Here is a 23,828-nt window from a genome sequence, read left to right as displayed (position 1 = left end):
GAAGAGGCTGAGACAGGCATGCACAGAGGCAGGTGGAAAGGAGGAAAAAAACCCCTTTGGTGTGGGAATGGGCAAGGACTAGAATATGACATTTCTTACAGGAGAGGTTCTCTGTATGATATTGGAGAGTGAATACCAAAGTCCGAGGGGAAATACCATGCCCTTTAGAAACAACAAAGGAGTGCACAGGCAATCTCTTGTCAGATCTATCCTCGTGGCACTGGGGATTTCTGCACAAGCTGTTCTGCAGGAGCTGTGAGCCTAACTGCCATGGGGGAATGTGGGACATGCAGCAGGAGGGTGCCTCGTGTGGCTGGGCTCCAAATCATCCACATGGACCACACTGGGTGGGAGAACCACGAAAGATCTCTGGTTCTCCTCACTGGTTTTACATGCCAGATATGCTGCCTGCCATCAAACCCACCCTGCTCTTGGGAGACTCTGCTGGATATCCCTGGGGAACCTTTACTGAGCTAGCTATGCTGGGACTCCAGCAGGGCTGCTGAACTTCCCTCAGGAGCAACATGACCCACACCACCTGTAGTGCAGCAATCTTTACTGTGAGGATGGTGAGACGCTGGAATAGGTTTCCCAGAGAAGTTGTGGATGCCTCATCCCTGGAAATATTTAAGACCAGGCTGGATGAGGCTTTGAGTAACCAGGTCTAGCAGGAGGTGTCCCTTCCCGTGGCAGTGAGGACAGAACTAGATGATCTCTAAGGTCCCTTCCAACTCCAGCTGTTCTATGATTCTATGACCAACACAAGCCCCTGGAGCTGTTGTGGAAGACTGTGCAGCCTTCAGTGTTACTCTTGTCCTTAATATCCTAATGCTTTTTTTGCTCAGCTTTGTGGATGACCACAACATTGAGTGAGATGCAAAGTGGTCGTATCAGCAGACTACTGTGTGGGACCTGCTTCCTCTTCTCGAGACATCTGGCCATTGCCAGAAGTAATAAGGAAATTGTATGAAAAGATAATGGGCCAGATGGACTCAGAGTGTGATCCAGCTTGGTGACTCTCACCTAAGGGCCAGTTTGGCAGAGACTGATTCATTTAGATCTGACTGTTCATATGATTTGTGCACAATACTCAGTAATGGAAGACCCTCGCTCTGGGTGCCAGGGGAGGTGCTGGCTCAAATGACCACCCCATTCCTGGTGATTAAGAGATGCCATATGTACAGCTGAGTAATGATCCTTCAGCCCTGTGACAAATTCAGGAAGGGATAGCTAAGTGATAATTGAGCACAATTTGCTGGTTTAGCAACTGTGGTGCACTTCCAGGGCAATTTGCATGCCAGGGTTCAAGCATGATTATTAAAGGTGAGCCATGAAACCTGATTTACATTCCTGGAGCTGGCTGTGCTCGAAGGTACTATCGCACTGCCTCTGCAACATCCTCAGAGATCCCAGGATATCCATTGCTATAGTAACATACTGTCCATCATTCCCTGACCTGTGAAATCTCTTGTGAAAATCCCTGCTGGGTTTCTTGCTTGGATGCAACGTGCATTATCACCTTATATAGCTGAGAGAGACTTAGTGGGGTTTAATCCTTAAATAATTAACACCTCTCAAGTGGTTCTGGCTTGTGCCAGGAGTCCTCCCTCTTTTGCTGTAGTCTATTTTCTGGGATATCTGGAAATACCTTTCTCTGCAAATCTCTTTCTCAAGATGTTATCTGCTGCTTTGCTCAAGGTGCTTTTGCAGATCAACAGTCAGTGCACTCTTCTTTAGAGTGAATGGAGACATTGCTGTATCTCTCGCTTCCCAAACTCACTTCATTATTGCTGTAACCCTGACTCCCCTACTTGCTCCTCTTCACATCTAGCTCATCTGAAAACAAACCAACCCATCACACCAGCTGCCATTACTCTGATGGCTCCAGTTTGCTGGCACTGGCAGACATGGTACATGTCTCCAGACACAACTATCAGTCTGAGCAAGTGGTTAAATACTGCTGTAGAATAGTTTTGGTTGGAAGAGACCTTTAAGATCATCAAGTTCAACTGTTAACCCAGCACTGCCAAGTCACCACCAAACTATGTCCCTCAGCACCACACAGAATCATATAATCCTAGAATCAGTCAGGGTTGGAAGGGACCACAAGGATCAGTCAGTTTCAATCCCCCAGCCATGGGCAGGGACACCTCACCCTAGATCAGGCTGGCCAGAGCCTCATCCAGCCTGGCCTTAAACACCTCCAGGGATGAGACTTCCACCAACCTCCCTGGGCAACCTGTTCCAGTGTCTCACCACCCTCATGCTGAAGAACTTCTTCCTAACTCTCAGTCTGAATCTACCCATTTCCAGCTTTGTTCCATTCCTCCCAGTCCTATCACTACCTGACATCCTAAAAAGTCCCTCCCCAGCTTTCCTGTAGGCCCTCTTAAGATACTGAAAGGCCATAATAAGGTCATCTTGAAGCCTTCTCCTCTCCAGACTGAATAGCCCCAACTTTCTCGGTCTCTCCACATGGGAGAGGTGCTCCAGCCCTCTGATCATCCTTGTAGCCCTTCTCAGGACACCTTCCAGCACATCTATGTCTCTCTTGTAATAAGGGCTCCAGAACTGGACACAGTACATCTACACATCTACCAATACTCTGAGCAGCCTGTCCCAGGGCTTACCAACACTTCTGGGGAAAACATTTTTCCTAACATCCAACCTAAACTTTCCCTGGCATGATTTGAGGCTGATTTTTCTTGTCCTATTACTCATTCCTTGGGAGGAAATACTTTTTTCAGGGATTCGTAGAGGGTTAGGGCTCTGCTAAGCCTCCTTTTCTCCAGGCTGAGCAAGTTCCATCTGCCACTCCTCACAAGACCTGTCCTCCTGACTCTTCACCAGCTTCATTGCTAGATGCACAAAACCATAGCTGCCTGCTCCCAGAGCTCCCACATGACCTGCACCCACACGTGCAACTTCTCATTTCGCAGAGCTTAACCTCACCTAAGCCTTACACAAGGAAACCTTTACCTGGTGCCCTGATGAGGCTCTGCCTGTTGCCCCCATGAAGAGGCCAGGCCAGCCTGGCAGGAAATAGGCCAGCAACTGGCTTTTTAACATTTGGAGCAGGTATCAGAGGTGTCTCAGATCACTGGCCCTAGATGCAGGCATGGTCCTTTTTTAGTATGTCCTGAGAATCTGGAATGACACTGAAAGGCCTTCAGGAGAGCACTCCCTGCACCCTGCACTCTGTGTGGTAGCAGCAGCATCTACATCCCCACTTTCTATTCCCAGGGGCACTAAGCAGCAGCAGCACTCTGGGGAGAAGTTATTTATTCCACAAACTACAATTACCTCTGGTGAGGAAAATGAAGCATTTCAAACAAGACACTACAGGCTAGACCTTCTCCTATCAGTGAGCACAGCTGCTAGGAAGTCAAAGGCAATATGCTGATTTCTGCTAGGTGGGGATCTGACTCCTGATTGTAAAAGACACCTTCACAGCCAGAAACCCAGGAAAGTTTAGAGACAGTTCACCTGGGTGGTTGTAATGCTGTAAAGTGAGGTTATCACATGGCTCACATACATATAATGAGCAGGAACTGGACAGAAAAGGAAGGTAATGTGGAACAAACCAAGAGCACAAGGGCAGGTAACTCATATCCTGCTTACCTCCCTTCATTGCTCCTCATTTTCTAGCCAGGTCACAGAGCCACTGAGGCAGAGGGTTTGGCCACTTATTGTCTGGAAACAGTAAGTCACTCACTGCTAGTTCTCTATGGGTGATAGTTGCTCCTGTTGCTGCTTTCATAGAAGTTACTGGTAGATCTCTATGGGTAATAGTTGCTACTACTGCTGCTATCATAGTCACTCATTGCTAGCTCTCTATGGGTGATAGTTGCCACTATTGCTGCTATCATAGAAGTTACTCACTGCTAGTTCCCTATGGGTAACAGCTGATACTATTGCTGCTATCATAGTCAGTCATTGCTAGCTCTCTATGGGTGATATTTGCCACTATTGCTGCTATCATAGAAGTTACTCACTGCTAGTTCTCTATGGGTAACAGTTGCTACTATTGCTGCTATCATAGTCAGTCATTGCTAGCTCTCTATGGGTGACAGTTGCCACTATTGCTGCTATCACAGAAGTTACTGCTAGTTCTCTGTGGGTAACAGTTACTACTACTGCTGCTATCATAGTCACTCACTGCTAGCTCTCTATGGGTGATAGTTGCTACTATTGCTACTGTTATAGAAGTCACTCACAGCTAGTTCTCTGTGGGTTAACATTTGCTACTATTGCTGCTATCATAGAAGTCACTCATTGCTAGCTCTGCATGGGTGATAGTTGCTACTATTGCTGCTATCACAGAAGTTACTCACTGCTAGCTCTCTATGGGTAATAGCTGCTACTATTGCTGCTATCTCAAAAATAACATTTCCAGACTGTTCACAGTAGCTTTTCTCCTCTATTTCATCTGAGCGTCATCCTCTCCATCTCTCTGCCTCTAGTCTCAGAAGAGCTCAGCAGCCCCTCCAAGATCAAGATCCTTGGGGAAGCACACGATAAAAACACGCCAGCGTGGGCTGAGGTAATTCAGCTAAGAGGGACTCACCGCCTGGCTGTCATCATCTTCGCACTTGATCCGGCACTCACTGTTGAACTGGAAGCCGTTGGAGCACTGGTAGAGGCCGTGGAACTTGGAAGGCGGAGGGTCGCAGGTGACGGGCACGCAGGCGCCCGGCAGCCACGTGCCGTCCTGCGTGCACTGGATCTTAAAGGCTCTCCTTTTTGTGCGGGAGAAAACAAGACTGTTTAGTGAGTGGCTGAGTCAGCCGAGAGCCTCCACAGCCTCTGAGCTCTTGCTAGCAGGTTGCAGGGGAAGGGCGTGCTGCAGCTTTTAACACTTGGGCAACGAGTTGTGAATCTGCGTCACGAGGTCTCTGAGCAAAAACAGTGATTATTTGCAAAGCCAACACTCAGCTGCCCAGCCTAAGCTTCTCTTCTGGCCTTGGACACCTCTCCCAGAAACTGCTTCCCAGGCTTGCGGGCTGTGGTTGGTTTGAAGTGGGTTTGTGCAGAGTCAGAAGTGTATGATAGCGCTAACCCTTTCCTGCAGAGGTTCAAAGGGGACTCCCCAGGCTGCATATCAAAGGGGTATTTCTGAGGCAAGATCTGGTTTTGAGCATGTTCAAAGAAGCCTAAAGTGAGCTAAAGGTGCCTAAATCCCCTTGAGACTGCACAACCATCTGCATGAGGGAATTGCTCAGCGACACTCCTCACGGCACACACAGTCTGTTATAAACAGCCCATCCCTTTCCCAAAATCATTTTAACTCCTGGCTTTCTGAATCACACTGACTCATAGCAGCACTCTCTCACGTACTTCCTTGCTTTTCTGGAGGATCCAGGGACATGGTAACCTGGTTTGCATTTGTACTTGCAGAAGGAGCCCACTTTGTGCTTATCTTCTCGGCAACGAGAGGTCTGGAGATCCGCGTTGGGGACGACGGAGGGTGCTCGGCACATCAGCTCACACAGGGCCTCTGGGAAGGACCACAGCCCATCCTCCATGCAGGTCAAGTTGCTGTTGTTTCCTGAGCAGAACAGAGAGCAAAGTTACCAATGTTCAGCAAGGCTGCATGTCTTGGAATGTCACTGGAGCCATCATGTACCAAAAGCCACCTCAGCTGGTTTGACAAATTCAGCTGTGGATGTCCTATGCATTTTCTCTTCCTAGGCAATGGCATTGAATCATTAAATACTCTGTTTTCAGCTGACAGGCAGACAGTGCTCGTTTCAGGAGATGCTATAGCACAGGGAAAACACACTGGCTTTGTCATCTTCTGCGCTTCTCTTCCTTAGTCTGTTCTTCTCTGAAAGGAAGCTTGCTTCATACATCAACCCTCTCCTCTCCAAAGGAACAGCATTAACAGGGGCTTTGGTGCCATTACATTCTTCACTCTGTTTCTGTGTTCTCTCTCTTCCCTGAATCTGTCTTTTTTTATTTCAATTTTGAGCCTTTTGGAGCAGCATCTGCTAGTATTAGAGTCACTACTCCAGCACAATGAGGAGCCATTCTCAGCTGGGGACTCTCAGTCCTTGGGGACTACTGTGATAAATACGATTCATAATACTCATTAGAGACTCATTTTTCTCAGGAAGCTTTCTTGGCCAGCACCTCAAAGGTAAAAGGTACAATAGATCTATTTGCCTCTGCTATGACCTACTTGATTTCAGAAGGTGAAGCTAAAAGTAGCCTAGTCTCAGTGTATTTCACATTCTTTGTTATTTTATACTGTATGTTGAAAAGGAATAAGCTTTTCCTAAGAAACAAAGCACAGCTGTGAGCCACTAACCCTTCAAAAATCCCTAATACTCCATTGAAATCCCCCAGCATTGCTGCAGGAACTCCTGCAGCATTGCTGCAGGAACTCTTCTCAACCCACAAGGCATATTTTCAACAGTCAGCCAACCTCGGAGTTAGCCAAAATAATACCGACAAACTGCTAACCCCAGAGCAATGCCATCTCTCTGAGAGGGAAGGAAGAAAGCCAGGGCATGAGGCTGGAATTCAAAGAAGAAGAAAACAAAAGGCTCTGGAGGGCTCAGGAAGGTATGTGGAGGAGCCCTCCTGCCCTACCCACAAAGATAAGAGAAGCCACATTAAATCAGCCCTGGCTTTCTCTCTCCCCTGCCCAACTGCAGATGATTGCAGAGGTATTCGGTGCAGAAGGCAGCTCCTTTCTGGAGCACCAGCATGCTGCCCTGCTCTGACTCATGCAGCAGCTCTGCAGACCAGCCATGGTGATATCATACTTGCCACTGCAACTGATAAGCTGTGACATTACCAGCAGTGGCTGTCATGACGTCAGTGATTGAATTAGGCATGAGTCATTCCAACGCCATTCTCCAGCAGCTTAGAGGCAGCATCTATTAGTCATCACCGATGGCTGCACACCAAATGGTGCCTTTGCCTCACAGCTCACAATGTGTCTGGACAAAAAAGTGAAGTGATGCCACACACCACACTTGCCCCCTTGACCTGGGAGTTGGTTATCATTCCCCCAGCTACCCCCGGGGAGTCATCAGGTGAAGTTCTTGTTGGTCAGGATGAGTAAGTAGCATTGTTTGCACCACCCCCTCAAAGAAAATTCCAGGCATTTTCAATGAACTGTTTTGTGAAGCTGGCCTTCTGAGGGTATGAAGAGAAAAAAGGGAGTTCTTTGATAAAAATCTCTCCTTTGAGTAGTTTTGCTTGTGGTTACCCTCCTAAGCCAGAGTTAAAAGAATTAGGCAATTTGGTTATCGATGAAGAAATCAACCTATCCTTTAACTGTAATGAAAAATGCTTCCCATACCTCTTTTCTGCAAGGAAGCCCAGCAGAAAAGGTGATAACACAGCTACAAAAAAACCCTCTTTGTACAACATTTGTACCTGAGTTGACAACAGCAGTTAAGATTACTGCTCTGCAAGATGATGAGTTAATTTGGCTCTAATGTTCCTTCAAATTAACAATGATATCTTTTTCTTGTTTCCTGAGGACCAGAGCAAAAAAGGTAATGTGCCAGTGAGCAGAAGAGCTGAGGGTGCTGAGATGATGATGGGGATGCTAGCAGAAAAGCAGCAGGGAAGAAGATGAGGGAGAAAAGGAAAGAAGGCAGCACAGTATGTTATTTTGAAGGGGGAAAAAAAAGTAGAAAAACCCAAACAATAAGAGGAGAGAAAGGTCAGAGGTAGAGCAAGAGGAGTGTGGAAAAGGAGAGAGGTTTTGGATGGATTAAGAAGAACAGTGATAGGGGAGACCGTGCCACTGGGACATGGGACTTGACAGCCTTCTCCTGCCCTTCCAAACACATGGATGAGACACAGAAGGAAGACAGACACAGAAAACAGCAAAAGTAAGGGAAAGAAGATGAGAGAGTTCAGTCTGATTTATCCCCATGACTTTTCCATGTTTTGGTTGTATGGAAGCAATATTCACTGTCATTACTGCCTGGCCAGCCGTGATCAAGGAAAGGTCAAAGGAAGGTAATAGAGAGATGCAAAGGAACTTAACTTCTAACATAAATAAACCTTCCCACAGAGTCTCATAATTCTTCATACTTAAAATATCATGAATAATTCTAAACCAACAGCAACAGTAACATACAACACCAGGAACAGTCTGTGTTAGCTGTGCAGCTATGCCCAGGTCACTGCACAGACACCCTCCAATACCTTTCAGAAGAGCAGGAGGTCGGCAAGCAAAGGAGCACTTCTTGCCAAAGGTGGTCCCCTCGCTGCAGTTGAAGGTGGCTGGGTAGACATGGTACTGGTCTGGGATGCCACAGTCCACAGGCTCACAGGTCACCTGCTTGTTCCACTTCCCATCAATGCAAGTCATGGTGATGCTGGACTCCATCTGGAAAACCATCACAGCCAGCAAGAGAGAGATCAAAACCACTTCAGGTCTAATAACAGGTATTATTTTGGCTGACGAGCTGCACAAAACTGGGCCTGATCACTGCCATCATCATTTGGACAGCAGCTACTCAAACTGCCACAGCCACACCAGAAACGGTGTCAGAGAACCAGGATGTATTTCTAGCACCCCTGAGGTGAGATACCAAAGGGCAGCAATATGAAGAGAGAAGATCTACAAATGGTCTGAACTCTTGTCTGCACGGCCTCCTGAGATAAGCTGCTGCTCTGCCCCGGGGTCAGAAAGGAGCAGGCAAGTCTGAGCTGTTCGCAGCTGACAGCTCTTCCCAGTCCCTGTCCTTTGCAGTTACACAGCCACTCCGAGGGGATCTATTCTCCTGAGCAGTCAACCCCACTCTTGGGTTTGAAGCCAACCTGACATGAACCCATCTGGGATTCATATCGAAAGCTCTCCCAGGAGGCGTCAGTCACCCTTGGACTGGGGTACCAAGGGAGGTGGTCTAGGCCATGTCAAATTGTGTTCAGACACTGACAGCTGCTGTTAAGACTTCTGTCTAAGATCACCATCTGGGCAGAGCCCCAAGGCTCTGGACGTCCTCAGCATCCTGCTGTCCTGGCCCCAGTGCCATGCACACCTGAGAGACAAACTTCTTCCTGGAGGAGTTTGCAATGGGCAGACGCAGGAGCATCCTGCCCATACATTCACCTGGCACCTGAGAGATGAATACCGAGACAGTGTCTGTGCTCTGCCTTCCCAATGTCACTCTACTGTCATAGTTACACAGAAACTACTTGTCTATGGATGTGAGGAATGTGAGGATGTGAGGAATAATCCAAACAGAGCAGCAGACTGAAATCCTCTGGGGAGAGAGAAGAAAAAGGGGAGAGGTACTGTGTCCAGTTCTGGGCTACTCGACTCGAGAGATGTTGAGGTGCTGGAAGGTGTTCAGAGAAGGACAACGAAGCTGGTGAGGGGTCTGGAGCACAGCCCTGTGAGGAGAGGCTGAGGGAGCTGGGGGTGTGCAGCCTGCAGAAGAGGAGGCTCAGGGCTGATCTCATTGCTGTCTACAGCTACCTGAAGGGAGGTTGTAGCCAGGTGGGGATTGGTCTCTTCTGCCAGGCTACCAGCAACAGAAGAAGGGGACACAGTCTCAAGTTGTGCCAGGACAGGTCTAGGCTGGATGTTAGGAGGAAGTTGTTGGCAGAGAGAGTGATTGGCATTGGAATGGGCTGCCCAGGGAGGTGGTGGAGTTGCCATCCCTGGAGGTGTTGAAGCAAAGCCTGGCTGGGGCACTTAGTGCCATGGTCTGGTTGAGTGGACCAGGGCTGGGTGCTAGGTTGGACTGGATGATCTTGGAGGTCTCTTCCAACCTGGCTGATTCTATGATTCTGTGAAAGCTAAGATGATGAATTTACTGGGTGACCAAAAGACAAACAGACACTGGCAAAGAGACCAAACAACAGAGCCACCTTCTAATGACAAAGAGAACATCGTTAATAACTAGAAGTGAAGAATGTGAAAGTGGGACTCTTCCCTCCATACCAAAGGGAGAAGAAAAAGAAATGTGAGCAATTCAGGCAAGAGAAGGGGAAGATATTGGTGAGGAATTTGACCAAGCAGCACTCCCCTGCCTCGAGGGAATTTTCTCCTCAGGGCTGGTAGGCTCGCAGGAGATCAGCAGGGCCAGCCATTGATCCGGGTTTATTAAAGGAGGGGTCTTTTTCTAGCACACATCAAAGGGAGCTGGATTCCCTCTTTGCAAAAACACCCTAATGGTTTCAGCAGAAGTTCAGACCTGTCTCCCTTTGATATATGGTTGCATTTGGAATGGAAAAAACAGTCCCAGAGCTGAGAAACTGGACACTTCCCAAGTGGGCACAAAACCCCTTTTCTAGACTGTGGAGTTTATTTAAACAGGGATCACTGCTGATGGAAAAAAATGCCTTTTCTGCAAATTTAGTGTAGCACATTCTGTGAGTCTTGGTGTGCTCAGGTGAAGTGACACTTTGTGTTCTCCTTCCCAACGCTTTTGCCCCCCAGTGGCTATTAGCTCTACCTTTGTTGCTTATCAGAATATCTGCACCACTAAAAAGCACACCCATCCATAGGCAGTTGGTGATTTGATGATGCCTGTGCTTCCAGAAAGCTGTGGTGTGCCAGCCACAGGAGAAGGGATGATACAGAACATTTCCATGTCTTCATAATGCACACACAGAGCAGCATCCCCATCACACTTGCACTCCGGGCTGAGCTGCTCCCGCATTCAGCAATGTCTCCATTTCCCTTGCCAGATGCTATCATCAAATAACACTCCAGCAATGTGGCTGCTGGGCACCTCGACAGCAGGAGGTTAAAATGTAAACTCAAGCTATTGGTGTCAGGGGCTGTCCAATGATATGGAAAAGACATGGATCTTACACTGTCTTTTGATGGATGTTGGAGCCATGCTGAGAGCAGGGAAGCTTTGCCAGCGAGAGGAGATTCAACTCTAAGGATTCAGTTATTAGTGTTGGTATGATCTAGTTAGGGAATAAATCATTGTCCCTGCTAGCTGATACTGGCTGCTGAGACACAGCACTGTGCACAAGGGAGTTTCTCTAACAAGAGAGTTGCTCATGAGGTGAACCTCTGGAGAATACCAAGTAAACAGTACACACTCAGAATCCAGTACCTGTGTACTGTACAAGCAGTACCTGTGCATGGCAGAACATGGACAGGAACCTTTATCCCACACTGACACTTGTCAGGCACTGGAATCAGCTGCCCAGAGAGGTGGTGGAGAGACCGACCCTGGATGTGTTTCGGGGTCATTTGGATGTGGTGCTTAGGGATATGGTTTAAGGTGAATCTTATAGAGTAGGGTTCTAGGTTGGACTTGGTGATCCTGAGGGGCTTTGCTAACCTGCATGTTTCTGTGATTCTATTTCAACTGCAGCCTTGGTCTTTGTTAGCAGAAAGCTGCAGGACACTACAGCCTGATGGAAATGCAATGTGCCTGGGGTCATCCCTCCTTGGAAGGGATTCCTCATGAGGTCTCTACTCCCACTGCACTTTATTTCTAGATCTTGATGTAAACAAAACAAACCCAAAAAAGTCTCTCCACGTTTTCATCTCTGGGGTTTTCCTCATCTATTCCCAAGAGAAACACTAACCAGATCCAGAAGAATCACCTCATTCTAGACTCATCTGGCTTTTCCTCTTCCTGGCACACTGGCAAGGCCATTGCCACACAGAGAAGCTGTGCCCATGTGGGGAAGACCCTGGCTTCTCAGCTGTTTCCAGTAATTTGTTCCACACTTTGTATGATGGAAGTTGAGGTTTCCAAGGTCAGACATAATAATGGCACATTTTAGAGCATGTCTATCATGTCATCGCTTCAAGAGACAATGACACATGCCTTTCTGCTGCAGAGCACAGCACAGAGCACTGCCCACAATGGAGACAACGACCAGTGGCTTTGCTTGAGTGCAGAGAGGACAGTCCTGCCACACATACTATTGCAGATGGCACCCACCAGCTTCCAGCTTCACCCTTTCGCAATGTCCTACCTGAAGATGGAATTGTTGCAGTGCCCAGAGGCAGGACCCCAGGCTGCTGAGGAGCCTGTCTCTTCCCAGCAACCCACTGCACCTCGGGAGCATTTCACAGAACAACAGAATCGCTTTGGTTAGAAGAGACCTTTAAGATCATCAAGTCCATCACTGCCAGGTTCCCACTCTACAGGGATGGGAACTCCACCACTGCCCTGGACAGTCTGTTCCAGGGCTTGACAATGCTGTTGGAGATTAAATTGCTCCTCATGTACAAACTGAACCTCCCCTGGCATAACTTGAGGCTTCTTCCTTCTTTCTTACTGCTTGTTCCTTGGCTGCTCAGGGAGGTGGTGGAGTCACTGTCCCTGGAGGTGTTCAAGCAAAGCCTGGCTGGGGCACTTAGTGCTATGGTCTGGTTGATTGGCCAGGGCTGGGTGCTAGGTTGGACTGGATGATCTTGGAGGTCTCTTCCAACTGGGTTGATTCTATGATTCTAACCAGGTGCTGCGCCCAGAGAGAGCCATGGCCCATGCTCATCCATAAGGAAACAGACCCTGTGGAATGGATCAGCCACAGATCTTTACTGCTGATTCTATGGTTCTATGATAAGAGACCAATCTCCCCCTTGCTACAATCTCCTTTCAGGGGTCTGTAAAGAGTGAGAAGGTTTCCTCTGAGACTGCTTTTCTCCAAACATTCCCAGTTCCCTCAGCTGCTCCTCACCAGACCTGTTCTCTACACTCTTCAGCCACTTTGCTGCCCTTCTGCACATGCTCCAGCATCTCAATGTCCTTCCTGGAGTGAGATTTCCATTTGACTCGGCCTGAGCAATGCCACCTTCAGCACCAGCATCAGTTCTTAGCGGCAGCATCTGCCTCTGCCTTTGCAGATCTCCCACGCGAAGCCTGAGCAAGGCACGTGCCTGTTTCGCCTGTCTGCTCTGACAAGGTCACCCAGCTCACAGCAGCCCATACGAAGCACTTGGCTTTCTCATCTGGTTTATTAGCTGTCACTTTGGGCACTTTGTGCTGCTTTGACTGGCATCACAGCAACTGCTCCTCTTCATGTCCTGCCTTCCAAAAGAGGCTTACGCAAGGAGGGAGGGCAGGCGAGGAGGAGAAGAGAGGGGTAAAAAGAAACTCACAATAAAGGGCCTCCAAAGATACAGGGTACAGTACAGTGAAGAGGAAGCAAACTTAAACAAATCTGGTGCCAGAAAGATTTGTTCCTTGGGACTTTTAACAGCCTGGGAGAATTCATGTCTCTTTCCTGCTGCCCAAGATCCCAGCCGGCTCCTTCTTCAAGCGATGCCTCACGTGTGAAGTTTCCTCTCCTTAAAAATGAACAGCTGTGCCCTCCCCTCTAAGTATTCTTCCACTTCTGCCCACTACTGTGCCTCTAATTGAACCCACATGAGCCGCGCTTTCTTTTCCTGGCATGATTGATGATGCCTTTGCACAACATTAGGGAGCTGCTGGGTTTTAAATAACACCTCTTGACCAGAGCAGCAGTGGTGGTAGCTTCAAGGAGAGATGACAACAAGGAACTGAATGAGTGGGGCTTTCAGCGAAGGACAAGGGGGGAGGAAGGCACTGAAAGACAAAGGGGGAAAAGGAGGAGAAGAGAAGAAAGAGAGATGGAGTTGTCAGGGGGGTGGTAAGAAATCGGGTGGGGGGGATGAAAATATCCTGAGATCTTCTTTGTGAGAATGATACAAGAAGGGTTTTGCTCCATCACTGTGCAAATCCTTTTGTGTGGCTGCTGCTCGAGTCCCTATGTGAGAACGAGATTGAGCCCACAAGGCTGTAAACAGCTCTGCTTCAAACAGCAAACAGCTTCTACTGCACGCTGTACTGATGGGTTTTAGGGTTTGGTGATTTTATGGAGTTTTAACAGAATTTGGGAATGGGAGCTCCTCAGAGAGCAGAGGTGGATGATTTTTTTTGCCCTAAGACTGATTAAAATGGTGGCTTCAGAGGACACACAGGCCGGAAAGTGCAGAAACTCTTAAGGTGGTTTTCAAAGCCCCCTTAGATGTAAGAGATTGATCTGAAATGTGACTTGTGCCCCCACATCTCTGTGGTGCTTTTGAAAAGTTTGCTTTTAATTCCCTGTTCACCCTTTTTTTTCTGCCTTTCAGGGAAATACAGAAGACAAATGAGGTTCAGATGCTAAACTGGCCTGTCAATCATCTCATCAGCATGCAGTGGCCATGGGACACCGACGTCTGCTCTGCTCTTTGAGGCATTGTACCTCACCTCAGCCTCCTTCCTACCCAAGAGTGTGAAACATCAGCATGGGCAAAGCTACCTTCCTCCCTCCTCTTCCTCATGCAGCTCCTCCCCCAGTGTCAGTTAAATGATGACTACTTTTTGAGACAGGTGATGAAGGACACTATGAGGAGAGGTGTGCTGCTGGACCTTGTGCTAACAAAGAAGGTCACATCAGGGCAGAGACCTACTGGAAAGAGTCCATTGGAAAGCCATGAGGATGATTAGGGGACTCAAGCATCTGTTTTATGTGGAAAGGCTGAGACATTGGAGTACTTTGGCCTGGAAAAGAGCAGCCTGAGAAGGGATCTTCTCAATGCATATAAATATCTAAAGCATAGAGGTCACAAGGATGGAGCTGGGCTCTTCTCAGTGACAGCCAGTGATAGGACAAGAGGCAGTGGGTGCAAAGTACAGCACAGGAGATTTCACTCAAAGAGAAACTTCTTCACTTGGAGGGTGTTGGAGCACTGGGAAAGGCTGCCCAGAAAGATTGTGGACTCTCCTTCTCCGGAGACTTTCAAAACCTGCCTGGACATGTTCCTCTGCAACCTGACCTGAGCAAACCTGAGTTAGCAGAGAGGTTGGACTAGATGATGTCCAGATGTCCCTTCCAACCCCTGTGATTCTGCAATAGATAACAACCCACAGGCTTTATCTCCTCTCCAACTGTTTGTGATCAGAAAAGGAGCACAATTCCATTCAGTGCAGCACAATATGAGGAATCCAAACCATGGATTCTGGACTTCCTCAGACAATCAATTTCTTGCTTACAAGTTCCACAAGTTCTGGCTTGAAGCACCTGACACAAAGAAATAAGACAACAGTAAAATAAGCTATTTGTTCCTTTTCAGAAGATCTCCAAAGCCCAAGAACAAACTTCTCGGCCATGTGTTTCATGTGCCAAGCTCAACGTGGATAGCTTTAAGATGCTCCACTCCTCCTTCCCTGACTTGAACAGCGAATGCACAGCACTGAGCAAAACAAAGCCATTGGCCTCAGGGGCTTTATCTGCAGGAAAAAGAGAGGATGAAGTGCAATGGTAGCTCAGGGTGAGAGGAAGCATGTTGTAATAGACAGTGAATCATGTTAGCCAGGGGTGCTAAAATCTCTGCTCCTGTCACATGTGTCCAATCAAGGCTCTGAAACCAAATTCTGCAGAACAAAACCATGCACAGTTGGCTGAGCCTGCCCAAAAGGTACTTCTTGTGTGTAAATAACACAGTGCTGGTGAAACATGTTTAGGCTCTTTTATTTGGTTTGGGATTCTTGGATGCTTGATGTACAGATCCCTTCCAACTGTTTCCTGGTTCAGCCATTCAGGCTCGTTTGAGAACTTGTTTTCTGTTCTGCAAAACTGCTCAGCTGGAGCTGGGGTTCTGGTGCTGATGCCAATTAGGATGGAAGAGGCCCAGCTCACAGGGTCCTGTATTTGTTTTGTAATCGAGTTGAAAGGGCTGACTCACTCCCCTTCGCTCTGTCCCCCCCCTGCCTGCGAGCTCATGAAGAACACAGGATTTCACAAACACAGCCCAGGCTGCTGAGCCCTGCCTGGCCCCAGATGTGTGTGAGCTGCCCTGACAACATGTCAGAAGGTGCTGATGGGGGAAACCACTCCCACGTCATGCTCAGGGGATCCAGCAGCACCGGGGATGAGTGTGCAAGCTGGGATGCCTGCCCTGCACCCGAATCCCCTGCACGTCCTGCTCCCAGCAGCGTGCCGAGGCTGGGACAGGCTGCTCATACATCTTGGTCACCTCCCCCAGCGTGAGGGACTGGCATTAGGGGTTTTTTTACATTGAAAGAAAATGATGATTTTCCTCAATTATTCACTTACTACATCAAGACCTGCTGCTCTTGTAGGACTGCATTACTGATGCCTGGCTTAGAGAAGATGGGGAGCACACCTTGGCCCTCCACACTGGATGTTTGGTGCTTTCTTTGGAAGCAAAAAGTGCTGTTTGCACCCCCTCCACAGCCTGCATTTCTGTGGTGTCAGGGTGAGATTGGGAGCTGGAGGATTGTAAGGAGTTATGACATTGTTAGCCTCAACCCAAGGAACAAAAAAAAGACACGTTTTGCCCAGAAACTGGTTGTGCAAACCCCCAGACACCCCACCCCCTAAAAAGCAACCCAAGAAACACTGTTTGGCTCAGTAAAGTCAGTGAGATCAGAGAAGCTCTGAACACATTTGAATCTTTTGGTTTGGAAATGTCTAATTTGGGGGAATATCTAAGATTTGCTCCCTGTCAGTACCTCCTCCTACAGAGTCAGATGGCTCCTACCCTGATGAGAAGTACTTGCATAATGTTTTGTCCCAAGGCTGAGCTGAGATTTTGGGTTCTGGGCTGGGTGATCTGTCAATCTCTCCACATGGGTTTGCTCATCCCTGTCCCGTGGGTCACACAAAGCCAGCAGAACAAACCTGGCTCTTGCTGAGCTCATCATCTCGCTGGACCTGCAGAATGTAGCCAGTCTTGCAGCTCACGTTGCACTGGGCTCCGTTGTACCACCCGCCCCCGGTGCAGTCCAGCAGCGCGTTCTCGATCTCCAGCTTCTGGCAGTCGGTGGCTTCGCAGGAGTAGTGGACACAGCTGGGGGAAGGCAAGAAGGGGCATTTTTATTCACTTCATTTAATGCATACCACCAGAGCAAGCACATCTGCCTGACAAAACTCATCATTTGTCAGGCAGCAGGTACAGAGGCCTCCCCAGCAAGGACCATGCCCCCTAGTTATGCCTTCTGAGGACAGGGAAGACGCTAACGGTGTTGCAAATGAAATCCAACTACAGATCTTGTGGCAAAAGAAGAACCTCCTCTGGAGAAGAGGATGCTGAGGGGAGGCCTTATTGCTCTCTACAACTACCTGAAGGGAGGTTATAGTCAGGTGGGAGTTGGTGTCTTCCAAGCAATAAGTGACAGAACAAAGGGACACAGTCTCAGGCTGCGACAGGGCAGGTTTCGACTGGATGTTAGGAAGAAGTTCTTCATGGAAAGAGAGACTGGCATTGGAATGGTCTGCTCAGGAAGGTGGTGGAGTCACCATCCCTGGAGGTGTGTAAAAGGAGATTGGATGAGGCACTTAGTGCCATGGGTTAGCTAATGTGAAGGTGTTAGGTGACAGGCTGGACTCGATGATCTCGAAGGTCTTTTCCAACCTGGTTAATTCTGTGGTTCTGTGAAAAGGAAAGAGCCTGCCAATTCTGCAGTATTGTTCACGCTTCTGCTGTACTCAGCTACACTGTGGCCTTCCTACTCCTACTGTAGGAGTCCATGCATCCATCTGTCCATCCCCCCATCCCTCCATCCCACAAAAGCTCACTCCCTCCAAGAACAGTCCCTACCCCCCCCATCCAATTTAAAATCTGTGCTGAACTCAGGAGTGATAAATCTTTGTCCATATCAGGAGGGGGTTCTGTGATAGACATTCTTATCTTTGAGAAACTCGACTGAAATCAACACATTCATCTTACTCCACTTCATAAGGAGCATCAAACATCAGCCGTGTAGCTGTGTTGATAAGCTCTTATCAAGCTCAGCAGCGTGCTGTCATTTCAGATCTCTCCAGTTGCTGCTCTGCCATCCATAAAACGTTTCCCTGGATGGAAATGGCCTCTTCTCCCCCTGGTAAGTTATTGTAACATTTAGCACAAAGTGTGAAAAGAGAGGTGTCTTTTATTTTTCTATACACAGAGGTGTCTGCTTGACTCAAAATCTTTCACCATCTCTGATAAGCAGAGTTAAACATTCTAGCACATGTTCAAATGTGAACACGGGGCAGTCCCTCAGGCAAAAAGGCATGAGAAGGCTGAGAGCCTTACTGCATGAGAGGAGATTTAGACTAGGTATAAAGAAGAATATTTTATGCTAAGGGTGGTGAGACCATGTCCCAGGAACCATTCCAGGTCAGGTTGCTTGGGGCTCTAAGCAACCTGCTCTGGCTGTAGATGTCCCTGCTGACTCCAAGGTTAAACAAGATGACTTTCAAAGGTCCCTTCCAACCCAAACTGTTCTGTAACTCTGTGCAAAGTTGTTTTGATGGATTAGAGACATGATGTCTAGTGCTAAGGATTCCTACAAGGTGCTATGCTTCTGCTGAAAATTTCAGTGGATGCAAGTGAAACACAGTTAAACTAACTCTGAGGAGGGAAAACCTTCACTTATTTCACCATCTATGTGGACAGGGAAGAACCTGAAACTGAAAACTATAGGAAGAAGGGAAAGAAACGCATCAGTACACACACTTTGAGATAAGATTACAAGCAAGCCACCCCTGTCTGCTAGAGCAAAGGGTTAACAGCCACCAAACCACCATCCACCGTGGTAAGCCCAGGGCTTAGCACGTACGTGGTGTTTTGCTGTGTCCAAAGCACTGTGCAGACATCACCTAATTAATTTTCATGGCACTCCTGTGAGACACCTGGGCTGATATTGTTATGCCCCTGTTACTGATAGAGAAGCACATCTGCACAGGTCTCTACTGAGCTCTAGATCAGATTAAACAGCAGCATTATGTACCTCCACCACTCACTTTTCTGTCCCAGACAGTGTGCCCGCCGCTGGTAATTTAAGGTTGCTTGTTCAATGACAGCCCTTCCCTGGAGTGCAGCAAGCCATAAACAATTCCTATGTTCAGGAAGATCTTATTTCCTCATTGTGCACAAACCACTGCTGCTGATGGCACTGAGGAAGGAGAATTCCACCTGTCTTGGCCAACTTGATACCCTTGTATGCAGCAAACAACATCCTAGCTATCAGCAGTACAACTGTGATCACAGAATCACTGAATATCAGAGGTTGGAAGGGACCTCCAGAGATCATCCAGTCCAGCCCCTTTGCCAAAAGCAGGATCCCCTAAGGCAGTCCACACAGGAATACACCCAGGTGGGTTTTGAAGGTCTCCAAGGAAGGAGACTCCACAATCTTTCTGGGCAGTCTGTTTCAGTGCTCTGTCACTCTCATTGTAAAGAAGTTTCTACTTATGTTGATCTGAAAACTTCTCTGTTCAAGTCTGTACTTGTTGCTTGTTGTCTTATTGCTGTGGACCACCAAAAAGAGATTGGCCCCATTCACTTGACACCCGCCCCTCAGATATTTGTACACACTGGTGAGATCTCCTCTCACTTATCTTCTCCAGACTAAACACCCCAGGGCTCTCAGTCTCTTTCCATAGGGGCGATGTTCAAGTCCCCCAGGCATCCTTGTGGCTCTCTGCTGGACTTTCTCCAGCAAGTCCCTGTCTCTCTTGACCTGGGGAGCCATTCCAGGTGATGCTGACCTACACAGAGTGAGCATGCCTTCAACAGGATCCTCCCACCCCATACCAAGGCTTTTATGCATGTTTTCCAGTCATGGCAACCCACAGCCTGACATACACATTTAAACTTCCATTGACTTCACTTTGCAATCATCATTAGGACTGTGGATGGGACTGCAGAAGAACAAGTGGACATCCTAGTGTCTCTTGCATGGAAATGAGGTGTCTTGTAAATGCCTGATGTGAATCACCTAGGAGGGAGAACCACAGACGTTGCTATTTTGGCAGCAGCCTCCCAGCAGCCTTACACACTGAGCTCCCCTAATGCAGCAGGGACCTTCTCACTGACCTCACAGCACTGCTAGTTGAGTAAGTCACCAATGAACATGCTGACTGAATGTGGCTGTTGAGTGAGAGTGCAAATGATGAATGACATCTTGTTGAACCCTCCTTACATGTCCGTGAAGGACAGCACTCTGCTCCCCTCCATTCTGCAATATTGAGGCTGCAATATGAGTCCCTGCTGTGCCAGAGCTCCAGGGACAAGAAAGTTGACTCATTGAGGAAAAAAAGGAGCACCATTGCCAAGCCATTCTCAGAAGCACAGATTGGAAGCCTTGACTGCCCATTGCAAAACTCCCACAAAATCTGAAAACCTTTTCACACCAAAGCTGGGAAAATGAAATCACAGCAGACCCACTTCATGCAATACTTCTGTGAATCAACACACTGCAGTGATGGAGCACTGAATTCAGCCTTGAATGGCTTCAGAAGGAAGGAAGAGCCCTTTGCAATTCGCACAAAGGGAAATCTGGAGCAACATCACCACAGCCAGTGGCATCGCTTTTCATTTCCACCAATGTAAAGGAGAAAGAGAGTCTGGTTCCTTGGGTTCATATCAGGACACCAGATGAGCATGTCTGGGCTTAGAAGTCCTACAGAACTGAAACACCACAGACAAAGGCATTAAGAAACACTTATTGTGATGTTCTTCTCTCTGTTTACAAGTCCCCTTGTGGTCTTCTTAAATGGCCAGGGAACATTTTTAGCCACCCCCTCCAGGCTCCAGATTATGCCTTGGTTAGCAGATCATCTGGGCAGCTCTCTCTGTCTGTAACTCTATATGAATGACTTCAGTGACAAACAATACAACCATTCACTTTTTGCAAAAAAACAACCACTGCCACCAAATGTTTCCAATTTAAATATTTCTGGTTCTCTAGCTACTGCTTCCAATTTGGTATCAGCTACTGTCAGCTGCAAATCCCAATGAATGTTGAAGTCATGAGCCTGAACTGAGTTCTGTAAATGCAGAATTAGGGAGAAATTCCTATCTCTAAGTAGGAAGTTCAGACAAAGCACCCATCACATCCAGATTGCAGAACTGTGGGTTGCAGAAGCTCTTGCAAGGGCACTGCCATTCAGCAGTGGTTAGTCATCACATGCTCCTGAAACCATGCAACCCTTGGGGAAGAAACTCTATAGGGTGTCTGTGAGCGAAGTCACTTCTTCTTTAGCTCATGTTGATCCCTGGCATAGGGCAGCTTGTCTCATCTGCTTACAGCCCACATTAGGTGACTTCATCAAAGCTGCCTATATAAAATCATCCCTGGTCTGTCCTAACACTCCAAATGCACCTGGGCATTGCTTACTCAAGTGTGAGCTGGTCTGGATGAAAGCCATGCGAGGGACCCAAGGACCACTAATGATTCACTGACAGAAATGTAACTAACAAGTGTTGGCATCTGGAATATTCCCTGACAGTGTTTACTTCACTAGACCCACCTCTGGGTTCACCTGTCCTTGCCCTGGCTGTGCTCTCCTTCCTAAAGGAACATAGAATCAACCAGGTTGGAAGAGACCTCCAAGCTCATCCAGTCCAACCTAGCACCCAGCCCTGCCCAATCAACCAGACCATGGCACTAAGTGCCCCAGCCAGGCTTTGCTTGAACACCTCCAGGGACAGCAACTCCACCACCTCCCTGGGCAGCCCATTCCAATGGCAAATCACATCTTCAGGCCAAGCTGAGTGCAAGGAGCAGTGGACTTCTCACACACATTCCATTGCCTGCAGCATGTGAAGAAGACAGATCAAAATACTAACACAGACTGTGTCAATAACATGAAAAGCTCTGAACCGAATCAGCTTCACATGGAGGCTGAAGCTCTGAGCCAGTTCTTACTTTATTTAAATCTATTCTGCCCATCCCTAATCTAAATGAGCTCAGTCATTAGCCTCTAAATCTTTCTTTCTCTGTGCCAATATTGGCCACAATTCAGCAAGGCACTTAAATCTGTGCTTAACTTCAAAAGCACAGTTAAGTCCCACTGATAGATTTGACTGCAGGGGGATGTAAGCAAATAGCTAAGGGCTTAGCTAAACTGGGGTCTTAGTGACACAGTCCTAGAAACATTTGCATTTTAGTATGTTTATAGAGAATTATAACAATTAAGTGGAACTCTTCCTTCCACACATACAAACAATCCAGGACTTCCTCTTCTGAAAAGCTTACAGCAGCCAAACTTTTCTTTTCCTAACTCTGGGGTCAAGCACTTTTCCAAGAACTTAACACAGTGCCCTAATTATCTGCTTCCTTTATGATAGCTCTGGCACACAGATGAGCAGAAAAGCTCATGGTAGACACTTGTTACAAGAGTCACACCATTGTCTATTGTACATAGCAGTAACTTCCTCTTCCACACTCCTGGCCAGCCTGGGCTGCAGATCTGAGGCATACTTTAGTATGGTCCTACACCACCATACATACAACTCAGCCACGTGGAGCCTGCTGAGTGTTTTTCTAACAGGTTTATCCTTACACTGGGTTTATCTTCTCCTCTCTAGAGACTCACTCTACCCCTCTGAGGCCTCATCTGGAGTGCTGTGTCCAGCTCTAGGCTTCTCAGTTCAAGAGAGAGGGAACAATCAAAGAGTCCAAGAGAGGGCTAGAGAGATGATTAAGAGGATTGAACATCTGTGGTATGAGGAAAGGCTGAGAATCTGGGGCTGTTTACCCTGGAGAAGAGAAGGCTGAGAGGACATCTGATCAATGTTCACAAATAACTTAAAGGTGGGTATGGAAAGATGGGTCTAGACTCCTTTAAGTGGTGCCCAGTATAGGATGAAGGACAGCAGATACAAACTAGAACCCAGGAAGTTCCACCTCAATGTGAGAAAAAGCTTTGAGGGTGCAGGAGCCCTGGAGTGGGCTCCCTGGAGTGGGCTGCCTGGAGTGGGCTGCCTAGAAAGGCTGTGGAGACTCCTTCTCTGAAGACTGTCAAAATTCACCTGTGTGGCCTGCCCTAGGTGACCTTTCTTTGGCAGGGGGATTGGACTAGATGATTCTATGTCCAGAGGTCTCCTCGAATTCCTACCATTCTGTGGTTCTGTGATTCCTCTAAAGGCAGCAGCAGTTTCTCTCTCTCTGACTTAAACATATATGCAGTATTTTGAAAAGCACATTCCTTGGTTTAGAAATAAAACAAGGATGAACTGCAAATGTGGCAATGGACTTATCTCCTTCAGCTGGAACACACTGGTCTCCTTGTCCTAACACAAAACCTCAAAGAATATAGGCTGGATGTTAGGACGAAGTTCTTCACAGAGAGAGTGATTTCCCATTGGAATGGGCTGCCCAGGGAGGTGGTGGAGTCACTGTCCCTGGAGGTGTTCAAGAAAAGACTGGATGGGACACGTAGTGCCATGGTCTAGTTAACTGGATAGAGCTGGGTGCTGGGTTGGGCTGGATGAGCTTGGTGGTCTCTTCCAACCTGGTTGATTCTATGATTCCATGATTCTATTTGAATCCTTGGGGCTGAGTGGGGACTGTTGAACCTGTGTTGACTGTGGCACTGGAAGAAGGATTGAGCAGAAGGATCCAGCCCTTTCCTTTTAGGTGTTTGCCTTCAAATCTGGTCCATGGCAGAAACCAGATGAGTAGCATCAATTATGGTAGCATCAATTATTGTCTCTTCAGTGATCTCACCACAGTGCCACTGGGTTTGACTCCAGCAGCAGTCACAGTAAAACCTTAAAATTCAGATTGATGATGTCATGAATGTGGATAAAACCAGAGGTTTAGAGCAAACACTTGATCCGACTCCAGGTAAGCAGTGGGAGGGAGAGACTAAAGCCAGCACATCCTACCGCTACTCCCACCACTGGCCGGGCAATCACAGAATCACAGAACCACAGAATTTCTTAGATTGGCAAAGACCTGAAGGGAGGTTGTAGCCAGGTGGGGGGGTGGCCTCTTCTCCCAGGCAACCAACAACAGAACAAGGAGACACAGTCTCAAGTTGTGCCAGGGTAGGTCTAGGCTGGATGTTAGGAGGAAGTTCTTTCCAGAGAGAGTGATTGGCATTGGAATGGGCTGCCCAGGGAGGTGGTG

At 47.8% G+C, this 23,828-nt stretch overlaps 1 protein-coding gene and 1 long non-coding RNA gene across 2 annotated transcripts in view; one reads left to right on the top strand and one right to left on the bottom strand.

Annotated features, from left to right (window-relative positions):
* The window catches only part of PAPPA (pappalysin 1), a 223,080-nt gene that overhangs the window by 30,200 nt on the left and 169,052 nt on the right, over positions 1–23,828 (bottom strand). Inside the window, exons 14-17 of the mRNA XM_064171661.1 lie at positions 16,606–16,774; positions 8,173–8,356; positions 5,338–5,548; positions 4,568–4,739 (exon numbers count right to left, since the gene is read on the bottom strand). Coding sequence (XP_064027731.1) covers positions 4,568–4,739; positions 5,338–5,548; positions 8,173–8,356; positions 16,606–16,774 — 736 coding nt within the window. The remainder of the gene's footprint in view (positions 1–4,567; positions 4,740–5,337; positions 5,549–8,172; positions 8,357–16,605; positions 16,775–23,828) is intronic.
* Positions 4,479–6,215, top strand: LOC135190347 (uncharacterized). The gene is made up of 2 exons (XR_010308484.1): positions 4,479–4,543; positions 5,398–6,215. It is a non-coding gene; the product is annotated as an uncharacterized LOC135190347 (long non-coding RNA).

Source organism: Pogoniulus pusillus, chromosome 35 (genome assembly GCF_015220805.1).
Source record: "Pogoniulus pusillus isolate bPogPus1 chromosome 35, bPogPus1.pri, whole genome shotgun sequence".
NCBI classification, from domain to species: domain Eukaryota; kingdom Metazoa; phylum Chordata; class Aves; order Piciformes; family Lybiidae; genus Pogoniulus; species Pogoniulus pusillus.
This window is presented reverse-complemented; position numbering and strand designations above follow the sequence as displayed.